This window comes from Poeciliopsis prolifica, unplaced genomic scaffold (genome assembly GCF_027474105.1).
Source record: "Poeciliopsis prolifica strain line A6 unplaced genomic scaffold, Auburn_PproV2 SCAFFOLD052, whole genome shotgun sequence".
NCBI classification, from domain to species: Eukaryota; Metazoa; Chordata; class Actinopteri; order Cyprinodontiformes; family Poeciliidae; genus Poeciliopsis; species Poeciliopsis prolifica.
This window is the reverse complement of record NW_026562427.1, coordinates 1,089,572-1,114,390: the sequence shown is the minus strand read 5'-3', so window position 1 is coordinate 1,114,390 and position 24,819 is coordinate 1,089,572. Positions and strand designations below refer to the sequence as shown.

Below are 24,819 nucleotides of genomic sequence, written 5' to 3'. Positions count from 1 at the left end.
GGTCATCAGCTAAACCGAAAACTGGCTGATTTTTATCACAAAATGATGTCACAGTGCATCTCTTGAATTTATCGCACACGTTATTTTTGTGAAAGTCAACCTTTTTTGTACACAAAGTAAGTCATTTTAAGACTGTATTTTCTCCACAGAAACTCAAAGTAGAAGAAAATGAACAGAAGTGTCTGCGAAAAATGAAACAAGACCCAGCACTCAACAAAACAGGTACTTTTTAATGTGGCTTCACGGTTGACAATATCAACAGGTGTTCCTTCGAAACAGGTATTTAATGCTTTTGTGGGTTTGTTCAAGCGCCATACTGCAGTCGTAACTGGGACGGCTGGCTGTGCTGGGACGACACACCGGCAGGTACCCTTGCCTCTCAGAGCTGCCCTGATTATTTTTCTGACCTCAATCCCACAGGTAAAATAAATCAGTTTCACTCTCCTACTAATCTGCTCATATATTCTAAAGCTAGAAACCACACAAGTGTCCTGCATAGTAATAAAAGTGTATCCTAATTCCTAGCAATGGCTACAAAGTACTGTGCAGAAGATGGGCAGTGGTTTCGCCATCCAGTGAGCAGCATGACTTGGACTAATTATACGCTGTGTGTTGACGACAACCTGGAGATATTAAGGGTAATTTCCTCCTTTTTAATATTAAAGTGACTTTCCTCACAGACAAGATCAAGTGAAAATAAATAAACTGAACCTCCACCAAAGCATGAATCGTCAAAACAACGTAGGTAAAGGTTACCCAGAGCCACTGCCATTATTGCTCCTACTTTTATCCCATTTTTATTGTTCATGAACCTTTTCATGTTCAGAATGCTAGACTTTACAAGTTATTCTCACTTAAACTAAACACACTTTATTCTTAACCTCCATATCTGTAGCTGCTCTGCTCTGTTTCTACTAGTATTACCACTGCAATTAACTATTAAGAAAACGACTAGATCAACACGTTCCTGCTGTTATTTAAATATAAATAAATATGTAGACTGTAACTGTCCCAGTTTTTCATTTCATTTTTATGCATTTAATTCCTCTTTATGGCCAATCTGTGTCTCGAAGGGAATCGGTGGAATTGTGTGAGCCTGTACCCGTCCTGAGTTGCATAAACTATAAAGCATCTTCCAATTTGTCATGCATGGCCACCACTGAGCTCTCGATAACTAATGTGTTCATAGAGTCATCCATTTCCACTCGTTCCATTTATTATTGATGTAAAAAAGGTCTTGCAGTGCATTCAAGCAGCCTTATGTCACATTTTTAGAAAGGAGCATCATTTAATAAAGCCTAGACCTCTTAGTTAGGAGGGAGAGATTTAATAGAGGAAGATTCATTTAGAAATTTCACCAACAGTTTTCCACTGACCTAGCATATGACTGAAAACAAACGAAGCAAAACAAAAACCCTCTGCTGATTTTTTGTCTTTCCTTTTCTCACCATTGGATTTCTTGTTTGCATGCTAAATAAGCATCCGAAGTTAGGAAGTGGAGCAGCTCTGGTTGCCAAAGAAATGCCTCTTGAAAGAAGCATCAAATAAATGATTTTGCCCTGAAACGCCTCAGTGAGACGTTTCAGGGCAAAACCAGAATGAACTGAGGATTTGAGGCATGTTTAAATTAGACAGCTTTCTCACTAGCTATCTTCACTCACAATTCTGTGATCACTATATTCAACTAAATTCATAGAGTCACATCAATCTGGTCATGCCATAAAAGGAATAGTTTCTATATAATTATCTCAGTCAGGACACTCAGCTCAACCTGCAGCAGCGTTGGATTGGTGGTGTGAAGCTTGACAAGTCTAAATATTGTTATATTTAGCTTTTTTACAACGCTCAGTTTAGAACAATGCGGCTCAAATGTGACTTGTTTAGACCTAGCAGATTAGCTTTAGAGCTGTAGATTAGCACACCTACTAACTGGAGAATAGTCCTTTGATTTAGAGGCAAAGTCATGTTGTCATGAACTCCATTCAGATTTTTGGTAAAATGCCCAAAACACTAAATTGTTGTTGACTGGACTCCCAGTTAAATAAGTAAAAGAACATTAATTTGGTGAGTAGCCATCAGAACTTTATGTTTTTATTTTTATTTCTCTATTTGGAGAAGCAGTGTTGCCCCCATAAAAAGCCAGCCCTGGGCAGTGAGCCATATTACCTTTTTTTAAAAGCTGCCTCTGGTTACAAGTTACATACCAAAACCTTGCTATGCCAAGGTTGTAACTACCTACTACTTTTTTTGCTATACTGTCATTTTTGGAAATAATTTGCACACTGTGATTTTTTTTTTTTAAATTTACATGCTTTGTTGTTTAATTTAGTTGACATATCACATCATTTATTTTGTGGTATGTTAATGATATAAACTTTACTCAAATTTAGGCGACTGCACAGTTCTCCCGAAACACTGAGGTGGATCTCATCAGTGAAACCACAGAGAGTCCTGAGGTCCAACAAAAGAATCGGGAAATTGTGCGGAAAAAGATCCTTGACAACCAGTACAAATGCTTTGAGAAAATTAACAGAGATCCACCTTACAACAAATCAGGTAGGGGAAAAGCCACTGAAATGCAGTTGAGTCTTTTTTTTTTTTTCTTTTTGGTTCTTCTGTGAATCTGAGAGTTATTGTTCTGGTCGTCGGAACAGGTTTGTACTGCAGTCGGAACTGGGACGGCTGGCTGTGCTGGGAAGATACTCCGGCTGGAACTTACACGTTCCAAAACTGCCCCAACTATTTTGATGACTTTGACCCCACAGGTACGGCGCGAGACAGACAGCAGTCTGTTTTTAACGATCTGCCGATTTGATCATATTGATTTATTTGCTTTCAGAGAAGGCAACAAAGTACTGTGGGGAGGACGGGCAATGGTTTCGCCACCCGGATACCAACAGGACATGGTCAAACTACACACTCTGCAATGAAAACACTAAAGCAAAACTAAAGGTGATTTATGAGACCTCACTATTTTAAATCTGCTGCAGGGAGGCAGCAGTGGGAATTAATTTGTTTGTGCTCTGAGGCCTCTGGTAATTTGAGAATGGGTAGGTGAGAAGAAATAGCATTTTTATGGCTGCATCGTTGCTAAGATGCATCGCTGAGTTAATCTGACATTACACTATTACAGCGATGTTTATTGGAGAACAAAGATTAAAATTGGTTAAATGCTCCTGATTACCGGTTTGTGTTCAGCTGTCTCTTTATCTCATAGACAGGACAGTCAGTTGCAGAAGGTTCTGTTTGTCCAGGCAAGCAAACTTTACATTTATTGGAACAAAGCAATCAAATGTTTCACAGCTTTCTGTCGCTCGGGTTGTAAAGACAGAAGCTCCCGGCTAGAAACCCAGTCTTTCTTTTTCTTTTTTTTTATCAGGAGCAGCACCTGGCTGCAGTGTCACACTGTAAACAGCACGTCTCTTATAAAACTGGACAGAGAGGTCATGTACTGTCCATTTCCAGCTGTGTTGTCCATAACGATACTTTTTTTCCCCCCAAACATGCACATTTGGAGACCAAATTCAAACAGGCACAGGATTCTTATACATTTTGAATAAAAGATATAAAATCCGCCTTTAATAATTGAGGGAAAACAGCTTATTTCACAAATTGTTGGTCAGAAAACAGGCTTGGAAATGGTTACAGAATAAGCAGGACAAAATAAGTTGCAGATGATTGTAAACAGGAGGCCAATCGGTGCAGCTGAAACACATTAAGGTGAGCCAGATAATCAGGACGTCAGGAGACATGGAAAAACAGGTACTAACGAATCGGTGTAACTTATTTTAGCTTTTTAATCATTTTGAGGGATTACAATGGCGATTCTGTAAAATTTATCAAAGCCAATGTTACAGTGCAGCTTTCCAATAAAGGAAGGACGCAGCATCATAAAATGATTATTACTTCATTTGTATCTCCAGCCTTTTTCTTATCTAACATAATGTCTGTGTTTTGTCCTTACAGTCGGCTTACATCCTGTTTTACATGGCTATTGTGGGGCATGCTTTATCCATAGCCTCCCTGCTTATCTCTCTGGCCATCTTCTTCTACTTCAGGTAATTGATTCAATTCGATATTATGTTCCCATCCTACATATATGAATCAATTAGGTTCAATTACCCAAAGTTCTGCCCCCTAAAGGTCAATCGTTTTCATCATCAAAAGTGTATCCGACAGACACGCAAGGGCTGCACAGGTGGTGTTGTTACTTCGTCAGCAAGAGGGATATTCTGGTTTCTGTAGTCAGCATAATCGTCCCCGAGCTTCTGACCAAAGCAGCATAGTAATGGGAATTCAAACGCTCACCGCAGAGACATACGCAGAATGTTTTGCAGTGTTGCTTGCTTTTGATTATGATTAAGATAACCGTTTCAGTAGCAGCTTTTTTTTTTTTTTTTTCTAACTCCGGGAAACATTTTGTATTATGTAAATGCTTTAGATTTGTATAGGATGTTAGCACTGCTGCTGCCTAAAATTAAAATGGAATCATCAGCCTGGAATTGGTTGATTTCCTCATGCAGTACATTTAATTAATGTTCGCATATAAATCTGCTGCTGTAAAGGAGTCGGGATGTCTGCTGAATACATTGGTGGATTGCCTCTTATTTGAAACATATGCACCTGAGTGCATTCCTCATTACAAATGTTCACAGAGATGAACTGCTTTTTTTATTTTTTTTCCCAAAGGGGAAATGTCCCGCAATTAATTTAGATTCTGCCTAAATCCATATTCATTATACTTCAGAATAACAAACCAGGTTTCTGGAAGAGATACAAAAAGTTACAGAATGCAGGTGCAGGGCCATTTTTGTCTGCACTTTATGTTAGTAGGGAATTATCTGAATTAATGTAAATGTAGAATATATAAACTGGAGAAAAGTAAGAGTAAAAAAAAAATCTGTTTTTTACTACAAAACTATATATATAAAAAATTCAGTTTTTTACTATAAAATTGTATATATATATATATATATATATATATATATTATATATATATATATATTATATATATATATATATTTATATTTATATTTTGTAATGATGAGATGTCTCACAAAAGATTATTAACTTTATGCACAGCATAAAGTTAACTTATAAATCAGTACACCTAATTTATGGTAGGTGTTTTATTCTAGAACTCAAAAAGTCACCAACAAATATCAAAATCCTTAAAGACAACTTTTCTTTTAACACAAGTCTGCACATATTTTTGCCAAACCCCTTGAAATCCAGAAATCCTCATCTCTTATTATGAGATCCAGATGTTGAGCCTTCGATGAGTTATCTGGTGGCGTGTCCCAACACTGCTCACTTATTTACAACTCTTAAGTCATGGCTGCCAGATTTCTCAGATAAAAGTAGTCAGATTGACTGTAGAGACAACAGCTTAGTTGGGAAAGTGATCCAAACACTTCAGGACAGGTGACAGTCTGGAGAGAAGATACATAATAAAAAGTAAATAAAAAGTAGCTTTACGTCAGTGACATTTTATTGCATCTCACAGGAGTTTGAGCTGTCAAAGAATCACCCTCCACAAGAACCTGTTCTGCTCCTATGTGCTGAACTCTGCCCTCACCATCATCTACCTCGTCACCGTGGTCAACAATCCCCAAGTGGTGGCCAGCAACCCGGTCAGTCGCCTTAACCCAGAATATACTTGATGTGTTATCAAACAATCCCATGTCCAGTCATATTCAGTAAATTAAAATGAGATTCATTTCTCAAATCAAACGTGTCTTTTCAGAATACCTTTGCTTTCGTTAAGCCCACACATCTGTCTTTTGTTTTATGTTTTAATACCTACAGAAATAAAGGCTTGACAACATTCGTCTGTGTGAAGCTTGTCTTTGTAATGCTTTCTACTTAGTAAATTGTCTCTGAATTAGAATAACTTTTAAATAATATTTGCTGAATATGCCTGGAAATGGACAACCAATACATAATAAATAAATGTAAATCTACATAGCTGTATTTTGAAAATATATATATAATCAAAAATAAAATGTTTAAAAAAAATCCTTTTACGAATGATGTCTGTTCAGCTACTTTGCAACAGAGGACAGGGTTTATAATGGAATCGCTTACAGTTTCCTGAAGTAAAACATTATTATGCTACGCAAAGTGAAATATAAACCCATGACACATAACAGCATTGATGTATTTATTGTGCCACGCCAGCAAGTTGAATGCAGTCTGCCCTCAGCTACACACCAATGAGCGTTAGTTTTCTACATTCCATTCTTTTCTACTCTTGGAGTTTTGCAGCTTCGCTGAAAGCTGACGTGAAGTCTATGGAACTCCGAGGTCTGCTAGGCAGAAGTAATAAATCTGTCATGTAGGAATGTCTCGCTATCAGGGTTGAACATAAATTTGTCTATTCGTCCTTGGAAATCAAAACAACGGAAGCTCCCGACGCCAAATGCCCACTGCGCCTGCCTCTCAAAAGGTTTTGCAGAATTTTCTCCAAATATGAAAGAAAGAATTATATCATCTTTGCTTTTATTTTGACCCAAATAAAACTGCATGCAGTCAATATTCTCCAGGTTAATGAAACCTGATGAGATGTGTCCTAGAAACCTCGCTTAAGACTTAAAAAAAAAAAAAAAGACAAACACATGCCTCAACAATGTGGATGTAAACATTTAGCTAAAGTGGTTCAAAAAAGTAGTTCAGACAATCAAAGTGCTTCCCAAAGAAGAGATGGGAATGTAGAATTTGGCCCACGTTCCTCCCCAATCCCATCATCCCCTGCTGAAGCATCTCTCTCACGAAACAAAACAACAATTAGAAACACTGGAGACTGCAGAGGCTGCAGCTGGAACTGAGGAGTTTTCTGAATATGCTGCTGCTCGATTCCTCCAAATCTCTGCAACACATAAGCTTCATAAATGGATCCAAGAAGCAGAAAACACTGACAAGCCTCGTCGTCAATGTTTCCTCACATTGATAATGATAGGTTCCTGCCTGTGGTGGCTCCCCTTTTTAAATCCCTCGCTGTCGAAATTTGTCAAAAGAGGTTTTCGTTGAATCCGTTGCTCTTCCATGTAGCATGGTCAAGTTTTGCTTGGTTGCTGCTGCGTATCAAAAACGAAATTAGTCACTGCGGCTCTGCTTCTGAAAAACACGCAGAAAGAGAAATCAGGAGTAGCAACGGCTTGGAGTCAAATGCGCCTGTTGGGAAACATTTTGAAATTAATCGCTGCCACTGTTGATGAATGAGCCTGCTTTTGGAGGTTGTGATTTAGGAACAGTAGATTGTAGGAAAGATTTGCTCTTACCAAGAAAACATGCGTTTTCTATTTTCTGCGGTGTGGTGCTACAAAGTCTGGTTTGGCCTGCAAGCATTGCGGAGCATCTGAGCCTCGAAGCTTCTGTCGAACCCAGGAGGAGACTGAACACAAAGGAGATCTAGATAATCTATTGCCGGGGCTTTTACAACCAGAACCTTTCAGACCTCGGTACGCAAAGCTCCTAAAGAAAGTTTGGAGTTTTAACACTATGATGCAGATTTGATGATGAGTCAAGCCCATTGTCTGTTTTGGGGGAAAATTTTAAAAGAAAAGAGTGGAATTTATTTATTGAGATTTTTTTTTTCTTTATTGAATGAAGTACAGTATAATAAGCTATAGTGTTGCGCTAAACGAGCTTGTCAACTTGACAAATTAAACAGTTATGTGGTGGGTGCCGAGGACACAGCTTTGTGGCACCTCTGAGTTTAATGCTGAGTTTAATGACAAACTTTGAAACTACATCAGTTTTAGGAAGATTCTTACATCAGCTGTGGAAATTCTTTCAGATGTGTCAATGAAATGAAAACGGCAATTCATTTGAAGCTACTTAGAGGTACTCGCTTGTTGTGACCTTAAATCACCGACTGGCGTTAGGCTAAAATATGACTCCGTTTAATTATTTTTCAAAGGCTCTTTGCTTTTTAATAGAAGACTTTCCATGATGGAAAGTTTTGCAAGATGGTGGATTTTCTGCAGCTTTTTGTCCAAAAAAAAAAAAAAAAACATCCAAGTTACATTGACTGGTGACTCAAATGTGCCTTTCAGCAGGAGTGACAGTGAGCATTGTTGTTTAATTTGTGTGTCAGCCATGACATGCACGCCGCCTCTCGGCTGAGATCAGCTCCAGTCCCCACACAACCCTGAGCAGGATTAAGTGATTTCAGAAAACGAGTGAGTGAGGAGGATTTTCAGCACATTCAGTCATTTTGCTCTTTTTTTTTGACAGTCGGTCGAAGAACTATGACTTGTAGCACATCCACATGTGTGTTGATAATTATAACATCAGCAGGCAGTGGTTGGATGAGATTGACATGATAATAATATATCATTAAAGTCATCACTTCTTAATGTAATGACTTAATCAAGGAACAGAAACTATAATGAGATGTGCTGTCATTTTTGTTGCATTGCAGCAGCAGTTTCATAAGCAGTATATAACCACGCAGTTCTCCATAAGCTACTTTTTTCAATTATTTTTGTATTGTTCAACAAACTCAATCAGAGATGCCTCTAACGTTCAAGCAAGAATCACCATTTTCAACTCAACTCACCTCCAAAGGGGGTAAATGAATAAATGTCTTTTCAGCCCGGGAAGCTTAACGCCTCCTAATGATTGTCTGCCAAAAGCAATACAACATCCCATTAGATCATTTCTTTTTTTTTTTTTTGATGTCATGCTGAAATGATGTTTTTCAGTGCTTAAACTGGATCCTTTTTGTGCACATGCTGCAAAGTACATATATACAAATCTGCAAAAATATTAATTTCTCTGAGACTTCACACTTTGTCAAGTATTGCATGACAAAGTAAATGAAATGTGTTTTAGGTTCAATATACAAAAATCTGCAAATAAATAAATAAAACATTGAAAATGTTTCTCCTTCACAATTAAATCTCAATAAAACACCAGGTCAACATTGAAAGTGGGTGGGATTCTTTGTGAAAGCAAAAGTACAACAAATAATCAATTATTGTATTTCATCCCCTCCCTGCAGGTTAGCTGTAAGGTTCTGCACTTCTTCCACATGTACATGTTGGGCTGCAACTATTTCTGGATGCTCTGTGAGGGCATTTACCTGCACACACTCATCGTAGTAGCTGTGTTTGCAGAGGAGCAGCACCTACACTGGTACTACCTACTGGGCTGGGGTGAGTTTGTGTGCGTGTGTGTGTGGGTGTGTGTGTGTGTGTGGGGGGGGGGGGGGGGGGGGTGTGTGTGTACAAAGTGCATTGTTGTGTCATTCATACTGACAGAAAACTGTCATATGAATGACAGTTTTCATATGGCAGTATGAAAACGTACATCGTTTTTGTGAAACGATGTACGTTTCATAAAAACTTACAGGGTTTAAATTATAACTGCAGCTTCTAGTTTTTGACACATGCTGACAGCTTTATAAGCCCTTTGGTGGGTTAATTTGACTTTAGTTATTTTTTTCCCCCTTTTTTGAACCAGTGTGTCCAACAATTGTTACCATTTTAAATATTCAAGTCCTTTGGGCCACGTTTTCTGGGAAGTGTGCATAATGCCTTACAGAAGTGTCCATAACCTTCGACCTTTTTCATATTTTGTCTTGTTACAACAACAAACCTCAGTGTATTTTACTTTGTGCTTAAAGACTTAACATAAATGAGTCCAATACCAATAACCACTAACTTTTTGTTTCTACTTCACAATGATGAGCTATATTTCAGTAGACTTACAATAGGATACATTAAAGTTTGTGGTTTCAGTGCAACAAAACGTGAACAAATTAAAGAGATTTGCATAGCGCATGATTTTGTGCATGTGCCTAAAGAAAAGTCTTTTTTTTCTTCAGCTCCATCTGCAGTTGATCTGTGGCAGAATGCATTTGGTGTGTGAAAATAATCTACACAAGGATTTTTGTGTTGGCATCCAGAAAATAAATAAAAAATAAAAATATTTGAGCCTAGTCCCCCCCTGGAAGAATTTCAAATTAGACTGAAATGTCACTGAAAATGTGGCTTTTCATTTGTTTCCAATGAAACAAAATTAGGATTGGAAGACGTATCAAAGCAAAACATTCAGAGATATTCTATGAAGTAACACCATATATTCTAAAGAAGCTCAGCATGGCTAAGGGACGCATGATGATGAATGAACGCTGCCTCATATGGTTGTCTTTTCCCCTTCCAGGCTTTCCTCTGGTGCCTGTGTCCATCCACGCCGTAGCGAGGAAAAAGTATTTCGATGACAAGTGAGTAATGTTCCATAAAACTTGTGCAAATAAACAAAGAGAGGTTTACACATGTGTAGCGCCGCGCGCGGCCGAGTGAGAGCATGCCGGCCTGTACACATATGTGTTTTCATAATGTGTGTGTTCCTGTGTATCTTGGGCAGCGAACAGTTCTGACTGAGATGTTTTTCTCGCTCTAGCTGTTGGATGAGCGTCGAGACCCATCTGCTCTACGCGGTACACGGACCCATAGTGGCAGCCCTCCTTGTAAGTCTGCTGCCTCCACTTTAATCCTCGTCGTTATTCACAGCTTTTGACGCAGAGTGACATTTGTTTGAACACAAAACCGTCGTTGTCTCAGGTTAACCTCTTCTTCCTGCTGAATATCATAAGAGTGCTGGTGACAAAGTTGCGAGACACTCACCGAGCAGAGTCCAACATGTACATGAAGGCGGTGAGAGCCACCCTGATCCTGGTGCCCCTGCTCGGAATACAGTTTGTCATTTTTCCTTGGCGGCCGGAGAACCGCCTGGCCGGTGAGGTCTACGAGTATGTCATGCACATACTCATGCACTATCAGGTAGGTACCGAGATATGGCGTCAATCTAACTTAATCTAACTTTAACTCTGGGTCCATCAACCCAGAGTTAAAGGAGCAGACTATTACAAATTATTATAGTGCTGCTGTAGTGCATTGTGAATGGATGCCATTTCAGGCAGGTCATGTAAACATTATGGTAGTGATGAGGGAAACATATTCAAAGCAGTGCAGTTTGCTCGTAATATTAAAATAACACCTTTTTAAAAATGGAACCCAAACCTCAGTATTCATTAGTAAAACTCTCCCTCTTGACATTTTGAATAGAAAAGGTTTTGGCTCACTTTTCAGCTCGTACTTGTGTTACTCCTGTTGGGGTCAGATGTTTACATACACATGTGTGTCAAACAAGTTTGAGGCTCTTAAAGAATTTATATAAATTCCTGGGGGTTTTGTCCATTATGTGTTTTTAGCTTCTCGACGCGTATTTCACATCTTTGAATCTCCTTATATGGATGAATTGAATTTAAACTACATTTCTGGATAAAAATTGGATCTAATTTATATCCTGAACATGCTAACCAAATCTTATTGATCATGGATGGATGGAAATTAATGTTTTTTTTTTTTTTTTTTTTTTAAGGGTTTGCTGGTGGCAACAATATTCTGCTTCTTCAATGGAGAGGTAAGGAACACTCCTAATTTTATGCAAACTATACTAAAAAGGCTTGTATGTAAATTCCGGTGCTTTTTCCCCCATGATTTTCATCTAAAAATAGAAATGGATGTCAGGGAAAGTTCAGGAAAAGAACCCCAACCAGAGATAGAAAGGCAGATTTGGATACTAAAGGAAAGTCTCCATGCACAGGAATGAAAAACAAAAATATACAAGCTATATTTACAATTGCGGGGGAGATGAAACAATGTATAAATAAAATTGTAAAGGAAAAAGATTTTAATGAGTAACAAAAAAGAGACAGGATTGTAAATGCCATAAATCAACTGCATTTATCATATTATAATGTTGTCACATTGTTTTAATGTTATTTTGAGAGTGGAAGAACATGGGCTAGTATTTACATATATGTATCACAATGATCTATGAAAATACTTTAGTTAGTACAAGACATTCAGACAAAAGTCTGTGATTACATATTAGCATAGTCTTCCAAGAATTAATTTATAATTAAATTCAACAGGCTTAACAGGCATCTCAACTTTACTTAAAAAAACACACACATGCACACACACACACACACATTACCATTGGAGAAATAGTGGACAATGTTCCTTCAGTTTTCACACTAACAATTTCCAAACACCCAATTATCTTTCACATGAACAAAAGTCAGGTGTCACAATAGGGCACTGAAACAGTGAGGGAGGGGTTTTCTCTTCGTGCTGGAGAAAACTCACCTTTCTTTGGGTGAGTTGTCCATGGCTCTTTAACAAAGATCTTCAAGCTGTAAAAAAAAATAAAAGACTTTCAAGTCTAGGTTTATCAATATGGTTATAAGATAAATTAGTTATCAATCAACCTCATTTTAAGCAGTTCCTTTATAATTCTTGTCATCTGGTTCCATGTTTGACATGACTTTGCTATCCTGAATGGGGCAATTGCCCTTTTGTAAAGGTCAGCATCCACCTGTTGTCCTGAGACCTGCTCAGCCACAAAGCTGCTCACTGCTTGAGGCATTATTGTGGGACATCTGGCGTCACCAGCTAAGCCAAGTTTGGATTGTATTTGTATGTTCAATCTCTTCCATATATATCTGCTCCTGACAGCATGTCAAAATGCCAAACAGGGACGCTAAATACAAGGACAAAGTTTTGTTTGTGTCAGATTTTAAATTCATTTTGGTGCTTGTCCCTTAGAAACGCAATGTGAAGGCGGTTATTGCGTAAAGGTCACATCAAGTGACGAGTCAGACTGCGTATTTAATGACTGTTTGGGATGCCGAGTTTATCTGGAAATTGACTTTCCTTTCACATTCCCAGGTCAGCCTTTCCAAATCTGTCGGCAGCTCAGAGACAAACAGCCTTAGCAGGATTCAAACACTTCCCCCAACCAATGATTTAGATCTCTTACGAACATTTGCTTACGAGGTTAATGAGCTTGACGAGACTTCTTGGCTCTCCGGCTTCAATGAGTGAAAGACGCTTTTAAGCTCCACGTCTTCAAGAAGCTTGAATTGAAGGTTTTTTATCACCTTGTTCTGGTGCATTGCAGCTTAAACTGCGTACAAAGAGCAGACAGTTAAACTCAGCCATCTGTGTAAGATTCTGGCGGAGCAAAACGGTGTAATTTGAAAACTTGCCTCTCAGTAAGATGTTGATGTACAGCAGCTCGCTAAAGAATTTGCACCTCTGAAAATGATATAGTCAGTAACTTCAATGATTTTAATTGGGTTTTCACAAAACACAGCAGTATTTAAGTGTGATGTAGGAGAAAAAAGAGGGATGTTTCATTTTCCTATCTGTTTCATACAGAAGCACTTTTGAAATAAATAATTATTATTGCAGGTGTTGGACATACTTTTGCATTAAATCCACATTTCTGTATTGAAAAAGCTTTTTCCATTAGCTGCATGTGAAAAACCATCATAATTAACAGACTCTGTGTGTAACTAATGTAATCCATGCTGTCATGTAATGAATTAAGATACTAAAATAGACAAACTTTTACATTCTAATTTGTCAAATATAAATATTGGCATATTGTAAGCATAAAGGAAAGCTCGATAAATGTCCTGATTTCAGTTAGTTAAACAAAATGTTCCTTTTTTTGTTCTGTTTCACAACGACGCTGTGAATTTTGTAAGATGACAAAATATGAAAAAGTTCATGGGGAAGGAATAGCTTAGCAAAGTAATGTAAGCTGACGTCTGCCATTTCTGTGTATAAAAACCTGTCCTGCTGACAATCCGTCCCTTAGTTAGACGATGACATTTTGTTTTATTAACTCAAACACCAGGCCTGAGTTCATAAAAAGAAAAGGCCAAAACAGTCAAACACACAACAAGCAGATGTTGGCACAAATGACAAAAATCCCCCTACTGTGGAGTTTGGGTTTCTGCCTTTATTTTGCAAAAACAGGTCAGCTTTTAACTCCTACACGAGCATCCAGGAGAATCATCTGGAACTATGTAAACGATTCTTTGAATAAAAACAATGTGTGGTGCATATGTTTAAGGGCCAAGCACACAACCTGTCACAGGGGAACGAGCGAGGCTTGTTTTTCTTCACCCACATAATAACCAATTCATGCTCCCTTAATCAGGACAAGGGTTTCTGGGGCTGGGCTCAATTCACTTTTTTTTGTTTTATTTCAAGGCCAGACTGCACAGACCTGCCTTGTTCCATCAATGGCTCCATTGTGACACGAGGGCAGCAAGACAAACAGCTTCCAAGTTGTGTTTGTGTCATCAACCAAGATGTCCTACATGGGAGTTTTAAGCCTCGGCTGCTCTTTTGTCTCATTACGACAATTAGCAGCTTCATTAATATCATTACATCGCTATGCGGTAATGTACTACCCACAGGACTCACACCAGTATTAGTGTGCTGCTCTGAACAAACTGGTTTACACTGAGCTTCTGGTTTGATCGCACTCCAGGATGGAGTCCAATTAGTGTGAACGTGTCCTCACAAAACATGACATGAGCATGCATGACATCTCTGCACAGATAACATTTCCACTAAATGATTTTGTGATAAGGCTTCAAAGATGAGCACCGCCTTTGATTTGCCTTGATTCAAATAAAATCATGATGCAATCATCTACATTATATTAACTTTCATCATTCTGCCCTTGCTGCCTCTCACTTCACACCTTCTCACCAACTCGTCTGTGCAATCATCTCTGCTACGGACTCAGAGGTGTAGTGTTCGTCTCACTTTCTCACTGGTGCCCCGACACACTGCCTCTCATTACTGCAGCACCGACCCTGTCAGCAAGTAGCAAACAGCGGTCTAAAAGAAGACTTCAACAAAAGCGTGCAAGGTTGGCTCTAATGAAAGAGTGAATATTCACAGCAAAATGTTATATATATACTTGAAATACCTAAAAGTATCACCTGGATTGCTAAACTTTATATAAAGTATTTACCTTCTCCTGATGCTTTTTTTTGTTTGCTAACACTTGTTGAAGGCAGGCAGGTTTTCTCTGCAGAGACATCTACTGTTTAAAAGGAGAACTACAGTAAGCACAGTGCACCTGAAACAGCGGGTCAACTCTGTTCATGTTGAAGTCAGAGTGCCTTGGCTGTTACATAAGTGTTTATAAAATGAATCGCTGATTCATTTTATCTAGAATTTCAATTTAAAAGCAAAGTTTCTACCATGCGTGTCTAGAGGCTAAAATCTGTGATACTGGAAATGCTGAGGATCATCGGACTGTGAATCATGGATGCAGCCTGAAAATTTCTTTCATTTTAAGGTTAACGGTCACTTCATCCGCTCTGCCTCTGTCACTTTGCAAAAATCTGTTTAGGTCAAGAGACCTAGTTTTGTCATCTGTTTAAATCCTCTGGGGTCTCGTTGGTGCTCTCCAAGGCTCAGATTAGTTTCAGCCCAAACTGAGTCCTGAATCCTCACCTCAAACAAACTGTGTACAGTCTGACCCAATTTCCTGTTCTCTATAAGAGGGAATGATTGGGCAGCAAACACCACTAAGTGAAAATAAGGAATGTAGGGAAAAATGTTTTTTTTTTCCAATTTTGGCAATATGTTTTATGACTCAGAAATGACATTCTTAACTTTCCTCACTTACACAGTGATATTATTGCAGTTTTGCAGAGACCCTTTGACCTGGAAGTAAGACACCATTTCTGTATCCTCTACAGACGTTCATATTTAATTTGTGACGAAAGGCAACTTAAACCTCCTGCAAAACAGTAGACGCTGTTAACACCTGAAGTGATCGATGGCTGAGTTTGCGTGGGCTTGCCATTCGTGCTGTTGGCTTTGTGAATGAGATGCTGAGACAGAGCAATTAGTAGGTGAAAAAAGTTGAGTCCGTAATAATTCTGGTAATGCGTCAGAAGCTGCTCAGTGCATTAATTAGGTTTAAATAACTTGTTGCCTCCTGAAGTATTTTAACAGCTGCAGCAATTTTCCAACAAACTACATATGTTCTGTTCATCATGATGGATCCACAAGAATCCTTCCCTGGCTTTGTCAGCCCATCTATGAGGCAAAGCCTGTGACTCTTGTCAGTTACCATCCCTGCTGAATTTTGTATTTGCAAGATAATTACGTTTCTTTATATAACAGCGTGACTGACGAAAGAGAGAGGTTTTCACGGATTACTTCCAGTAAGTCCTCAGGGAAGTAATGGATTTTGAGATGTCACAAAATAGATTTGATTCATTTGCTTATTAAAGTGTTTTCTGCGTCAGATGCTCACAGTAAGTCTCCGTTAATGAACTAATTTCTCAAGTTCCTCTCTGACACTGAAATGGCTGCAAAACATGTCGAAGTGGAAAGATCTGCACCCTGTTATTTTATCAAACTAAAAAATGTTAGGCAAAAATCTGGGCGCTCTTTTACTCATACCTTCTAGATTGTATTTGTTAAAGGAGCAAATTTGTTATGTCACTAATGGTAAAAATGCCTGGATTACAGATTGCACTCCTACTGTTGAGCAAATCCAAGTCACAAGTCCTTTCAACAGGACAGACACCCTAAAGGTCCATCCAAAGCTACAAAGAAATAGTTCACAGCTTAGCATAATTATGAATTAAAATGGCTCAGTCAAATCCCTGTTATATATCCAAATGAGAATCTATGTAAAGTCCAGAAAATTACTATTACCAGAAACTATGCATCCAATCTGGTGAACATCAACTATTCTGTGAATTCTTATGATAACATTCAGTGTGTAGATGCCAGAAAGAGTAGAAACATATTCAATAGAATTACAGCTTAAAATGCAGCTAAAGATGTTTCTCTTTTGAAGCTTTGACTCGGGGTAGTTGAACACAAATGCACACTGTGCTTTTTTTAGATTCCTACTAGCTAGAAAAATATCAGAAAAAAACATTTATTCGTTCCCTTCCCCTTGAGAATCACACAATCTGTTAGTCTCATAAAACCCCAACAAAATACATCAAAGTCTGTGGCTGTAACGTGACAAAAGTGTGAAGACGTTGTCCGCATATGTTTGCAAGGCTCTGCATCAGTTGCGATCAGTGTCAGTTTGATTAATATTCTCACATAATGTTGGTTATGTGGTGTCTGCCCTCTAACCCCACGCTGAAACCACATGATGTAAATCTAAATGTCTGGTGGAGTCATTAGCAGAGCAGACAGGAGGAATGAAATGAAAGATGTTGAATTTGGGGTAAATGTTTTCTTTTTAGTCTTTTTTATTATTATTATTTTAATAAGACCTGTGCATTTTTTTATTTATTATTTTTTGTGTGTCTTTTTTTGTGTACTTCAGGTGCAGGCAGCTCTGAAGAGGCAATGGATGCAGTACAAAACCCAGTGGGGTCAGCGACGGAAGGACCACTGCTCAATGCGCTCTACGTCCTACACGGCCACCTCCATCACCGAGGTGCCGGCCTTCATGTACCACCACGAGTGCAACGCCGAGCACCTGAACGGCTGCCACACAAAGGACTCGGAGCTGGTGGCGCTGAAATCGGGAGACACGTTCGCTTAGGCTACGCTTTCATCGGAGCGTAACGGCAGACACACACCCGGGTCAGAAGAGAGAAAATGAATAAATCTCAGCGAATAAATCTCTAAGGCTAATTTGTCTGGCACGGGGTCAATATACGGGTCCCAGCGCTCACCAGGAGAGAGGATTAGCTACGAGACTGAAGCATTTTATTTACACTTTACTCTTATGTTGCTGCTGCGGCTCCTTTTTGGGTTTTTTTAATTCTTTTTGAGAACTTTGATGTCGAGAACTTGCAGCACGAGAGGAGAGCTGTTCACGATGTCTGCCGACTTTCTAAAGCTGCTATTCTGTGTGTGGGTCGGCTCACAGAGACAGAGAGGAAAACAAATTACTGCAGCTGTGGTGCTTTCTGTTCTTGGTGACAGTACTAAATGTGACACTTAAGTGGGTAGCAGTTCTAAGACTTTGACAAACAACATTGGAGTGATGAAAACCATCTCTATGATTATTATTATTCCTATCAAGCTGAGGACCACATCATGCCTAGCCTCACCTAAACCAAAGGGTACTGTTTGTTCATCACAGCTATGAAGACAGAAGCAGAGGTGAAACACGCCTCACACACATTAAGTTAATAGGACATGGAAGAGGCAACATTTCTAGACACCATTTTATGCTTACAGTTCTGGAATTATTATGTACATATATGTATGTTCAATTTGTTTCCTTTAACAAAAGGTGTTTCCGTGTTTTGAAATGACTTTATGCTTCAATTTCTGTTTGCGTTTTACTTGTTCATTCCTAGCTCTGTGCTACCCGTGTCCCGTGATGCTGCATTCCTGACGGCTTTGTTGTTTCGAAGTTGCTGTTTTCGTGCCGACGCTGAATATCACAGGGCTGAGAGGTGAAATGTAGACAAAAATTTTAAAAAAAAATTCAAAAAAAGAGAACGATATAAAGGGTTTATCAGTCCAATTTTCTGAGTTAACTGGAATGCGGCATCAGCTTTGCCCGCAGTCCTGATAAAAATGTTAATATCGCTCCTTCTTGAACCTCTCTGCGGTTCGTCCTCGGCCGTCGCAGCAGTGCATTTCTCTGGCCTCTGTGCGTACCTGTAGGGATTCATTTCATAACCTTCTGTGTGACCGACCAGGGGTGACAAAAAAAAGATGAAATGTGGGCGCAAATCTTAGTGTCACACTGAGGAGAAACAACTGAAGTCACGACTTTTACACGAGGGCACAAACATAATTTATTGACTTACTCTTTCCCTGTTTTCTCTGCTCTACTCATTTAAACAGTTTTGGTTAATTGTTTTAATCATTGTGAACATTAATGCTTTTTTTTAATTTTAGGCTTTTGGTGATTTAGTTGAGTCATTTTTGTATCAGGATGAAATGATTCAGCAGCAATGGCTTCTGAAAATAGGAACTGCATGCACAAGTCTGGATTTATTGGAGATTTGTTGTCACCCACAGAGGGCCAGAATCACACCAGAAGGCTCAAACAAATGCACACACACACACACACACACACACACACACACACACACACACACACACACACACACACACACACACACACACACACACACACACACACACACACACACAAATATTTGCTTAAATGTCCCAGTGGAAGTTACCCATGGTCAAACTTGATCGCAGTGAGTAAAGTGGTTCTGTTGTGTCATTAAAAACCCAAAATGAAATCATGACCTCTACGTACCTCTGACTGGAAACTTTTGTTAAAATGATGTCATTCTCATAAAGTTATAATCTTTAAAGTAGCGCTTAAAGATCAAAGCTACAGACACATTTGAAAACATTTAAACGCAGGCAGAGAAAATGATTTATGTTTATCAGTAATACAGTCAACAGACAACATTTTTAGCTGCTTTTGTAATCATAAATTCTTCCTTGCTCTCAAATAGAAACTTGCTGCTTTGTATTAGCATCATCTGCTTGAGCGCTTCAGGTTCGAATCAATTATTTTCTAGAAATAGCCGATAAAGCTGCTGCACCTCTTTATATTCTTTTTAAAAAATACACACTGTGTTTTCAAAAAAATGTCTGTATCCAATGTGTAGAATTGCTCCCAAAGGTAACCTACAGCTAAATTTGAAAAGTAAAAGGTTTTCAAGTGATGTTTTAAAGATTTTCATACTTTAAACTTTGATCTTTACTCTTCACTGCCACTGTCTTTACTTTGGGTTCCTATCATCCGTCTGCCAGTCTGGAGCTGGAATCTTCACCCTCATTCTTCTTCCACCCTGACCGTGCCTCAAACCGTCAAACTCGGCAAATATGTTTCTAAGGACCTCTTCAACCACTGAATTATTCAATTCGATGCATGTTTTGCCTGTTTCCGTCTTTCACCTCACATTAAGTGCTGAACTGCCTCTGCAGGAAATGTCAGTAGGTCTTTCCTGCAGCTTGGGTCTTAATGATATGGTTGACGCCGGTTCCTATTGCTTTTCTGCTATGTGCCTGTTGTTAGATCTGGCATGAGCAGCACCTCAAACTATTCCTCAATCCAGCCTTATGTCCCTATTGGTAGGGATCATCAGTACCAGCCAAACAGTCTGCATGTGATACATGCTTAACCTTTCAAGATGGTTCTTCTTTGTCCTTCTCTCGCGCCTTCAATTTCTGTCTCCAGAGACATTCACCTTCCTGATGTCCCGCAAGACCTTTGCTGAGTTATTCACCAGCAATAACTCAGCAAAGTGGTTTTGATGCTCAAAGGGTAAATTTAGGTTTTCTCTTATTGTTCAGTCTCAGGGTGGTTGACTTACAATGAAACCCCCATAAGGAACTTATGGTGCACTCAGTTGTCTTTTCGACTGTTTATTATTAGTTTCACTGCCTCGCGGCGTCTCCATGGTCTCCACCTTTAAAAGGCAGGTCATACACCTCTTTCAGCAGCTATTCACTTTGACACCTTGACAAACTCTTCTTTAGACCGCCTCTAGCTGTTTGAAAAACACAAATCACGGCAGCAATGTGACCCCTCATTAATAGAAATGAACTCATTAAACCTTAGAAGACACAGAGAGTAACTCGGCAGGATCAATGCAAAGTGCTACGTAAGAGACTTTTCCCCTTCTAAAGGACAGAACAACGTGCGCCACTTGTCAGAAAACATCTCCTTAATATTCAGCATAACATCTTGTACCAGATATATTTGGTCATTGGCCATCCCTTCACAACAAAGCGCTGTTCTCAATTTAGTACCTTTCAAGCATCACTGCTGTGTAATAAAACCCCATCGGTTCTCTCTTGAGAACCATTCATTGTATGTCAATGGCAAGGGTTGACAAGCATGGACAATTGCAACAGAACACTGTCAGACCACAAAGCTGCCAAAGGATTTTATTTTGCTTCATGATCAGAAGTTCCTGATCATGGGTCAACTTCTTTGGATGGGTCAACATGTGCTGTAGAAAATGATGAAGAGAGTGATTTACATGGTCACTAAAAATTGACAAAAAAAAAAAAATAATTTAAATTAAAACAATCTTCAAAACTCCCAGAGGGCTATTACGCAAGACCACATAAAATGAGTCAAAGAAAGTCAGGCTTCTTTGGAAATCATCAAAAAAAAAATGTTAGCACCGTATGTCTATGAGTTTGTTTTCTTTTATCAGCCCTGTGCAAACAGAAAAAGAAAAGTGACAATCATTGACAGAATGGTTTTACAAAAAATGTACATGTTCTATTTTATTATTAAACTCATCCTCCTCTTCACTGTATGGTTATGGTCTTTCATCCATGTTCAGCTCCAGCCACTAGCACCACCACGTCCGACTGTGTTGATGTTTTTCTGAAAAGGTTCGTGTTAGTTTTATGCCAGATGTAAAATGGGATTTAATTGGCCACTGGATATTTTGTCAATTTGCTGAAACCGGACCCTCAAACTCTGACTCCTCCTTCCGAGCCTCCACCGACAATTCGCAGTAGATGACGCATTACCACGTCTAACTCAATTCTTTATCTAGATGTCTTTCTTCATGACTCATTTAAACTTACTTTGTTTAGGTTAATGTTTGATGACATCTTTACAAAGGACTCACTTTGGTTTGGAGAGGTTTCCCTTAATGAAAATTGTTTGAAACTTGTTTTTTTTATTTTTATTTGCTTAGAAAACCTTTAATATTTGATCATCTGAAAGTGTGAAAAGCTCATTCACCATAATTATGATTCTAATTAAAACCCAATCTGCTGAAATTGGTATCGACAGGTCAGAATATTCCATTAGTTCCGTATCGGTGGAAAATTAGTTAAAAATAAAACATGTAGCACTTCCTTAATCCCTCATTAAAAGGTTTGCTAATTTCCTCTTGATCTCATCATTAAATAAAGCACAAACTTTGTTCCAGCTCTCCTACAACATGCTCTGATTGCTTCACTGCCTGTTCCCAGCCAACGCCATTCTTGTCAATATTTCAGGGCTGACAGATTTTGCATAATGAGTGAGCGGGGAAAACAAAGGCAGCCCTACACCATGTGGTGTCCTGCTTTATAATCCCACGAGCTTGGCAGTGATTTACAGCCTTGGTTTTTATTCAAAAGGTTCTGCTGGAATCACACCAGCATCAAACTGTGTATAACAGGACAAAATCGACAGATGCAGATCGTCCTGGAGATGAGATGGAGGTATGCTCACTATTTGATGGGGGGAGGGAGCCATTATTTTACAAAGTGAAAGTTCCTTGGAATATTTTTTAGCTTTTATGCAACCACCTGCTCTATAGTTGATCATTTCAGGCTCTGCCGAATCCGGGACGGCGATGAGAAGAAGACGCGCTGTCCTCGCCGCGGTGAATACAGTTCCCTCATCAGCATCAGCACCCATTTCATCAAGAAGACTGAATGCCTAAAAAAAATAATGCAGCTGGAAGAGGAAGCTCTAAATTGCGTCGAGAAGTTTCCATCTTGGGCTGAGAAGCTGACGATGTGGCATTTCAGAAGGCCTCCTGACAGCACCAATGTCACAGCACACTGGACCAAACCCAAATCGCTCCTCGCCTTGAGAGCTCAGAAATTGCCTGTGAAGGTGACAGTGTGTGCGCCTTTAAGCCAGCAGAGTGAAGGAGGACAGCGTTTCATGTCGAAATATGTGAACGTTTTCAGCGTTGTGGTCAAACGCTAATAATTGCAGAGCATCGCTGTACCTTCGGATGATCAAATTCACCTAAAAGTCAACAAACGATCAAATACTGGTGTGTAAAAACAAAAATGTAAAACCGAAGTTCTAAAGTGGGAGCATCGTATAGGATGGTGGAATTATATGGAGACGCTGGTCGTGCCCTTTCACAGCACAATAAAGGAGTTTTTTTTCCTAGAAAGTTTTATCTTCTCTCACCTCTGCTGTGAAAATGAACCAAGCTCACGGTCACGGTCCACGAACAGTCATGCCTGGAGCCCCCAGAAACCAAAGGTCACTGAAATGTAACCACTTTTTTATTTTTTCGTTTGTTTGAAAGGGAAAAATACACAACGAGAAAACAAATGTGTCAGTAAAAGCTTTCTGGCAACTGGAGAGCAAAAGCCGTGCTTTGTGTACTAATGTGCCTTAATGTGCCTGTTTCTTCTGATACACAGATCAGAAATATGTGTCCAATTTTTGATCTTTGATTTTAGTGAAGTTCTTTCTAAAATATGATAAATCAAATGAAAGTTGTAACATAACATAGAAAGAGGAACAAAGGCAACATTACAGTGTTTCAGAGAGATTTTATAATCGTGTTAAAACTGTTAGTATTTTTTCTGATTATTCCCCAGAGATTACATACCCCTACCTTAGTGCTGAGATTTCCAAAACTTCTGCCAAGCCACCATTTCTAAATCCAGCATCTTGAAAGCTAGAATGGATAAAACAGCTTTGTGTTAAATCTGACTTCATTTTTAAACGAACGCGTCCCTCGTGAATTCCCCACTGAAGAGACTATGTGTTAGTGCCAAGGGTCCTGGTCAATCACTATTTAGCTCTGCTCCAGTCCCTGGATGAGTTCGCATTGCATTTCTAACAGTAAATGATTAAAGACTTAAATTCTTTCCTCTTTCACGCTCATGTTCTTGATCTATTGGTCTGCAAAGCCAGACAGTCACTGCTTTCAGTGACATGGTGTCCTTGCAGTTTGGAAGCAAATCTGTTGATTTGAGGACCCAGAACCGCTGTTGGTAAAATTTTTCCTATTTTCAATGCTGCATACTTCTTTTCCACACATTTTCAAAATTACCACTTATCACTCCCGCCAGACTCTGTGAGTTTTTTTCTCCGGCGGTTTCACCTGACCTCTGTTCTCGACCTCCAACCCCTGCTGTTAACATGCCGAACGGCTGCCACCGTTCGTTTGACAGACGGTCTTTGTGGTTTCCGCCTTTGTTTCCAGTGTTCAGTGTGAACACATCAATCCTCGCCTTTCCTTGAAGTGAATACATTTTTATTTTTGCTTTCTCAAGTCTCAAGCTGTGCTTTCAGGACAACGAGAGCTCCGTGGAGCGTCAAAAGTATATGTGTAATGGCGCAGGCCTTTGGGAGACAGATATATTGTAGGTGTATTAAAAATAGAGAAATTTGCAGAAAACATTCATGAATCTCTCTCACAGGGATTACAACATTATGCACCATTTTAGGCAGCATTGCAAATCACTAACAGGGAACTTGGCAGCTTCCAGTTCATGATATGCTGAAGCCTTATTGTTCCTGACTATTCTAATCAAGTTTTTCTCCTCTGCTAAACATGGTAGTTGAAAGCTGGATGTAACTGGGTATCCTGAGAGGACAACGATCCCCCAAAACACAAACTAGCTGTGGAATTGCCAAAGGAAAGTAACATTAAGCTTTTTTGGAAATATACCAAATTGCATGGACTCTGCCTAAAAGTTTGTGCCAAAAAAAGACAATTAAATTTGTGTATTCGGTTTTTGAAATTGGAATGAATTGAAGTTTCTTGGTTGTACAATTATTCCACCAAGGAAAAATTAACCCTTCAAATAAATAATTAAGAGCTTGAAACCAATACGAGCTTATACCTCCTGCCTGGCACTGTATTTTGCACTCTCTGCTAAATTTATGCAAATGTTTGTATTTTTTCAGGAGGAACATTAAATGTTTTCAAAGTTTTATAGTTGATGATTGACAAATCATTCCATGAAGCATCATCTAATTTTGAAACTGTTGGTTTCTCCCCGGCATGATGTGCTTACAGGATTGCTACAAGTTCTAAAAGGGCAACTCAATTTATTCGCAAAGCACAGAACAATCAAGATTTTTATTGGATTTCTAAATTCCACTTGATGGAGTTTGCATTCTTGGGAAATGAGCATCGCCCTGATGTCTTTGGAGAGGGAGCTGAGACTTGCTAATGAAATAACTCCTCCTTCAAGATAACAACGCAGCACTTAGAAATTATACTCTTAAATTAGCTCTGTGTTT

General features: G+C 39.0%; 1 protein-coding gene across 1 annotated transcript in view; it reads left to right on the top strand.

Annotated features, from left to right (window-relative positions):
• calcr (calcitonin receptor) overlaps positions 1-21,125 on the top strand; it is a 61,821-nt gene extending 40,696 nt beyond the window's left edge. Inside the window, exons 9-22 of the mRNA XM_055058922.1 lie at positions 150-222; positions 310-420; positions 526-638; positions 2,391-2,556; positions 2,655-2,765; positions 2,840-2,952; positions 3,967-4,058; positions 5,507-5,633; positions 9,008-9,161; positions 10,171-10,231; positions 10,411-10,477; positions 10,572-10,790; positions 11,392-11,433; positions 17,194-21,125. Coding sequence (XP_054914897.1) covers positions 150-222; positions 310-420; positions 526-638; positions 2,391-2,556; positions 2,655-2,765; positions 2,840-2,952; positions 3,967-4,058; positions 5,507-5,633; positions 9,008-9,161; positions 10,171-10,231; positions 10,411-10,477; positions 10,572-10,790; positions 11,392-11,433; positions 17,194-17,415 — 1,671 coding nt within the window. The 3' untranslated portion in view covers positions 17,416-21,125. The remainder of the gene's footprint in view (positions 1-149; positions 223-309; positions 421-525; positions 639-2,390; positions 2,557-2,654; positions 2,766-2,839; positions 2,953-3,966; positions 4,059-5,506; positions 5,634-9,007; positions 9,162-10,170; positions 10,232-10,410; positions 10,478-10,571; positions 10,791-11,391; positions 11,434-17,193) is intronic.
• Positions 21,126-24,819: the final 3,694 nt, after the last annotated feature.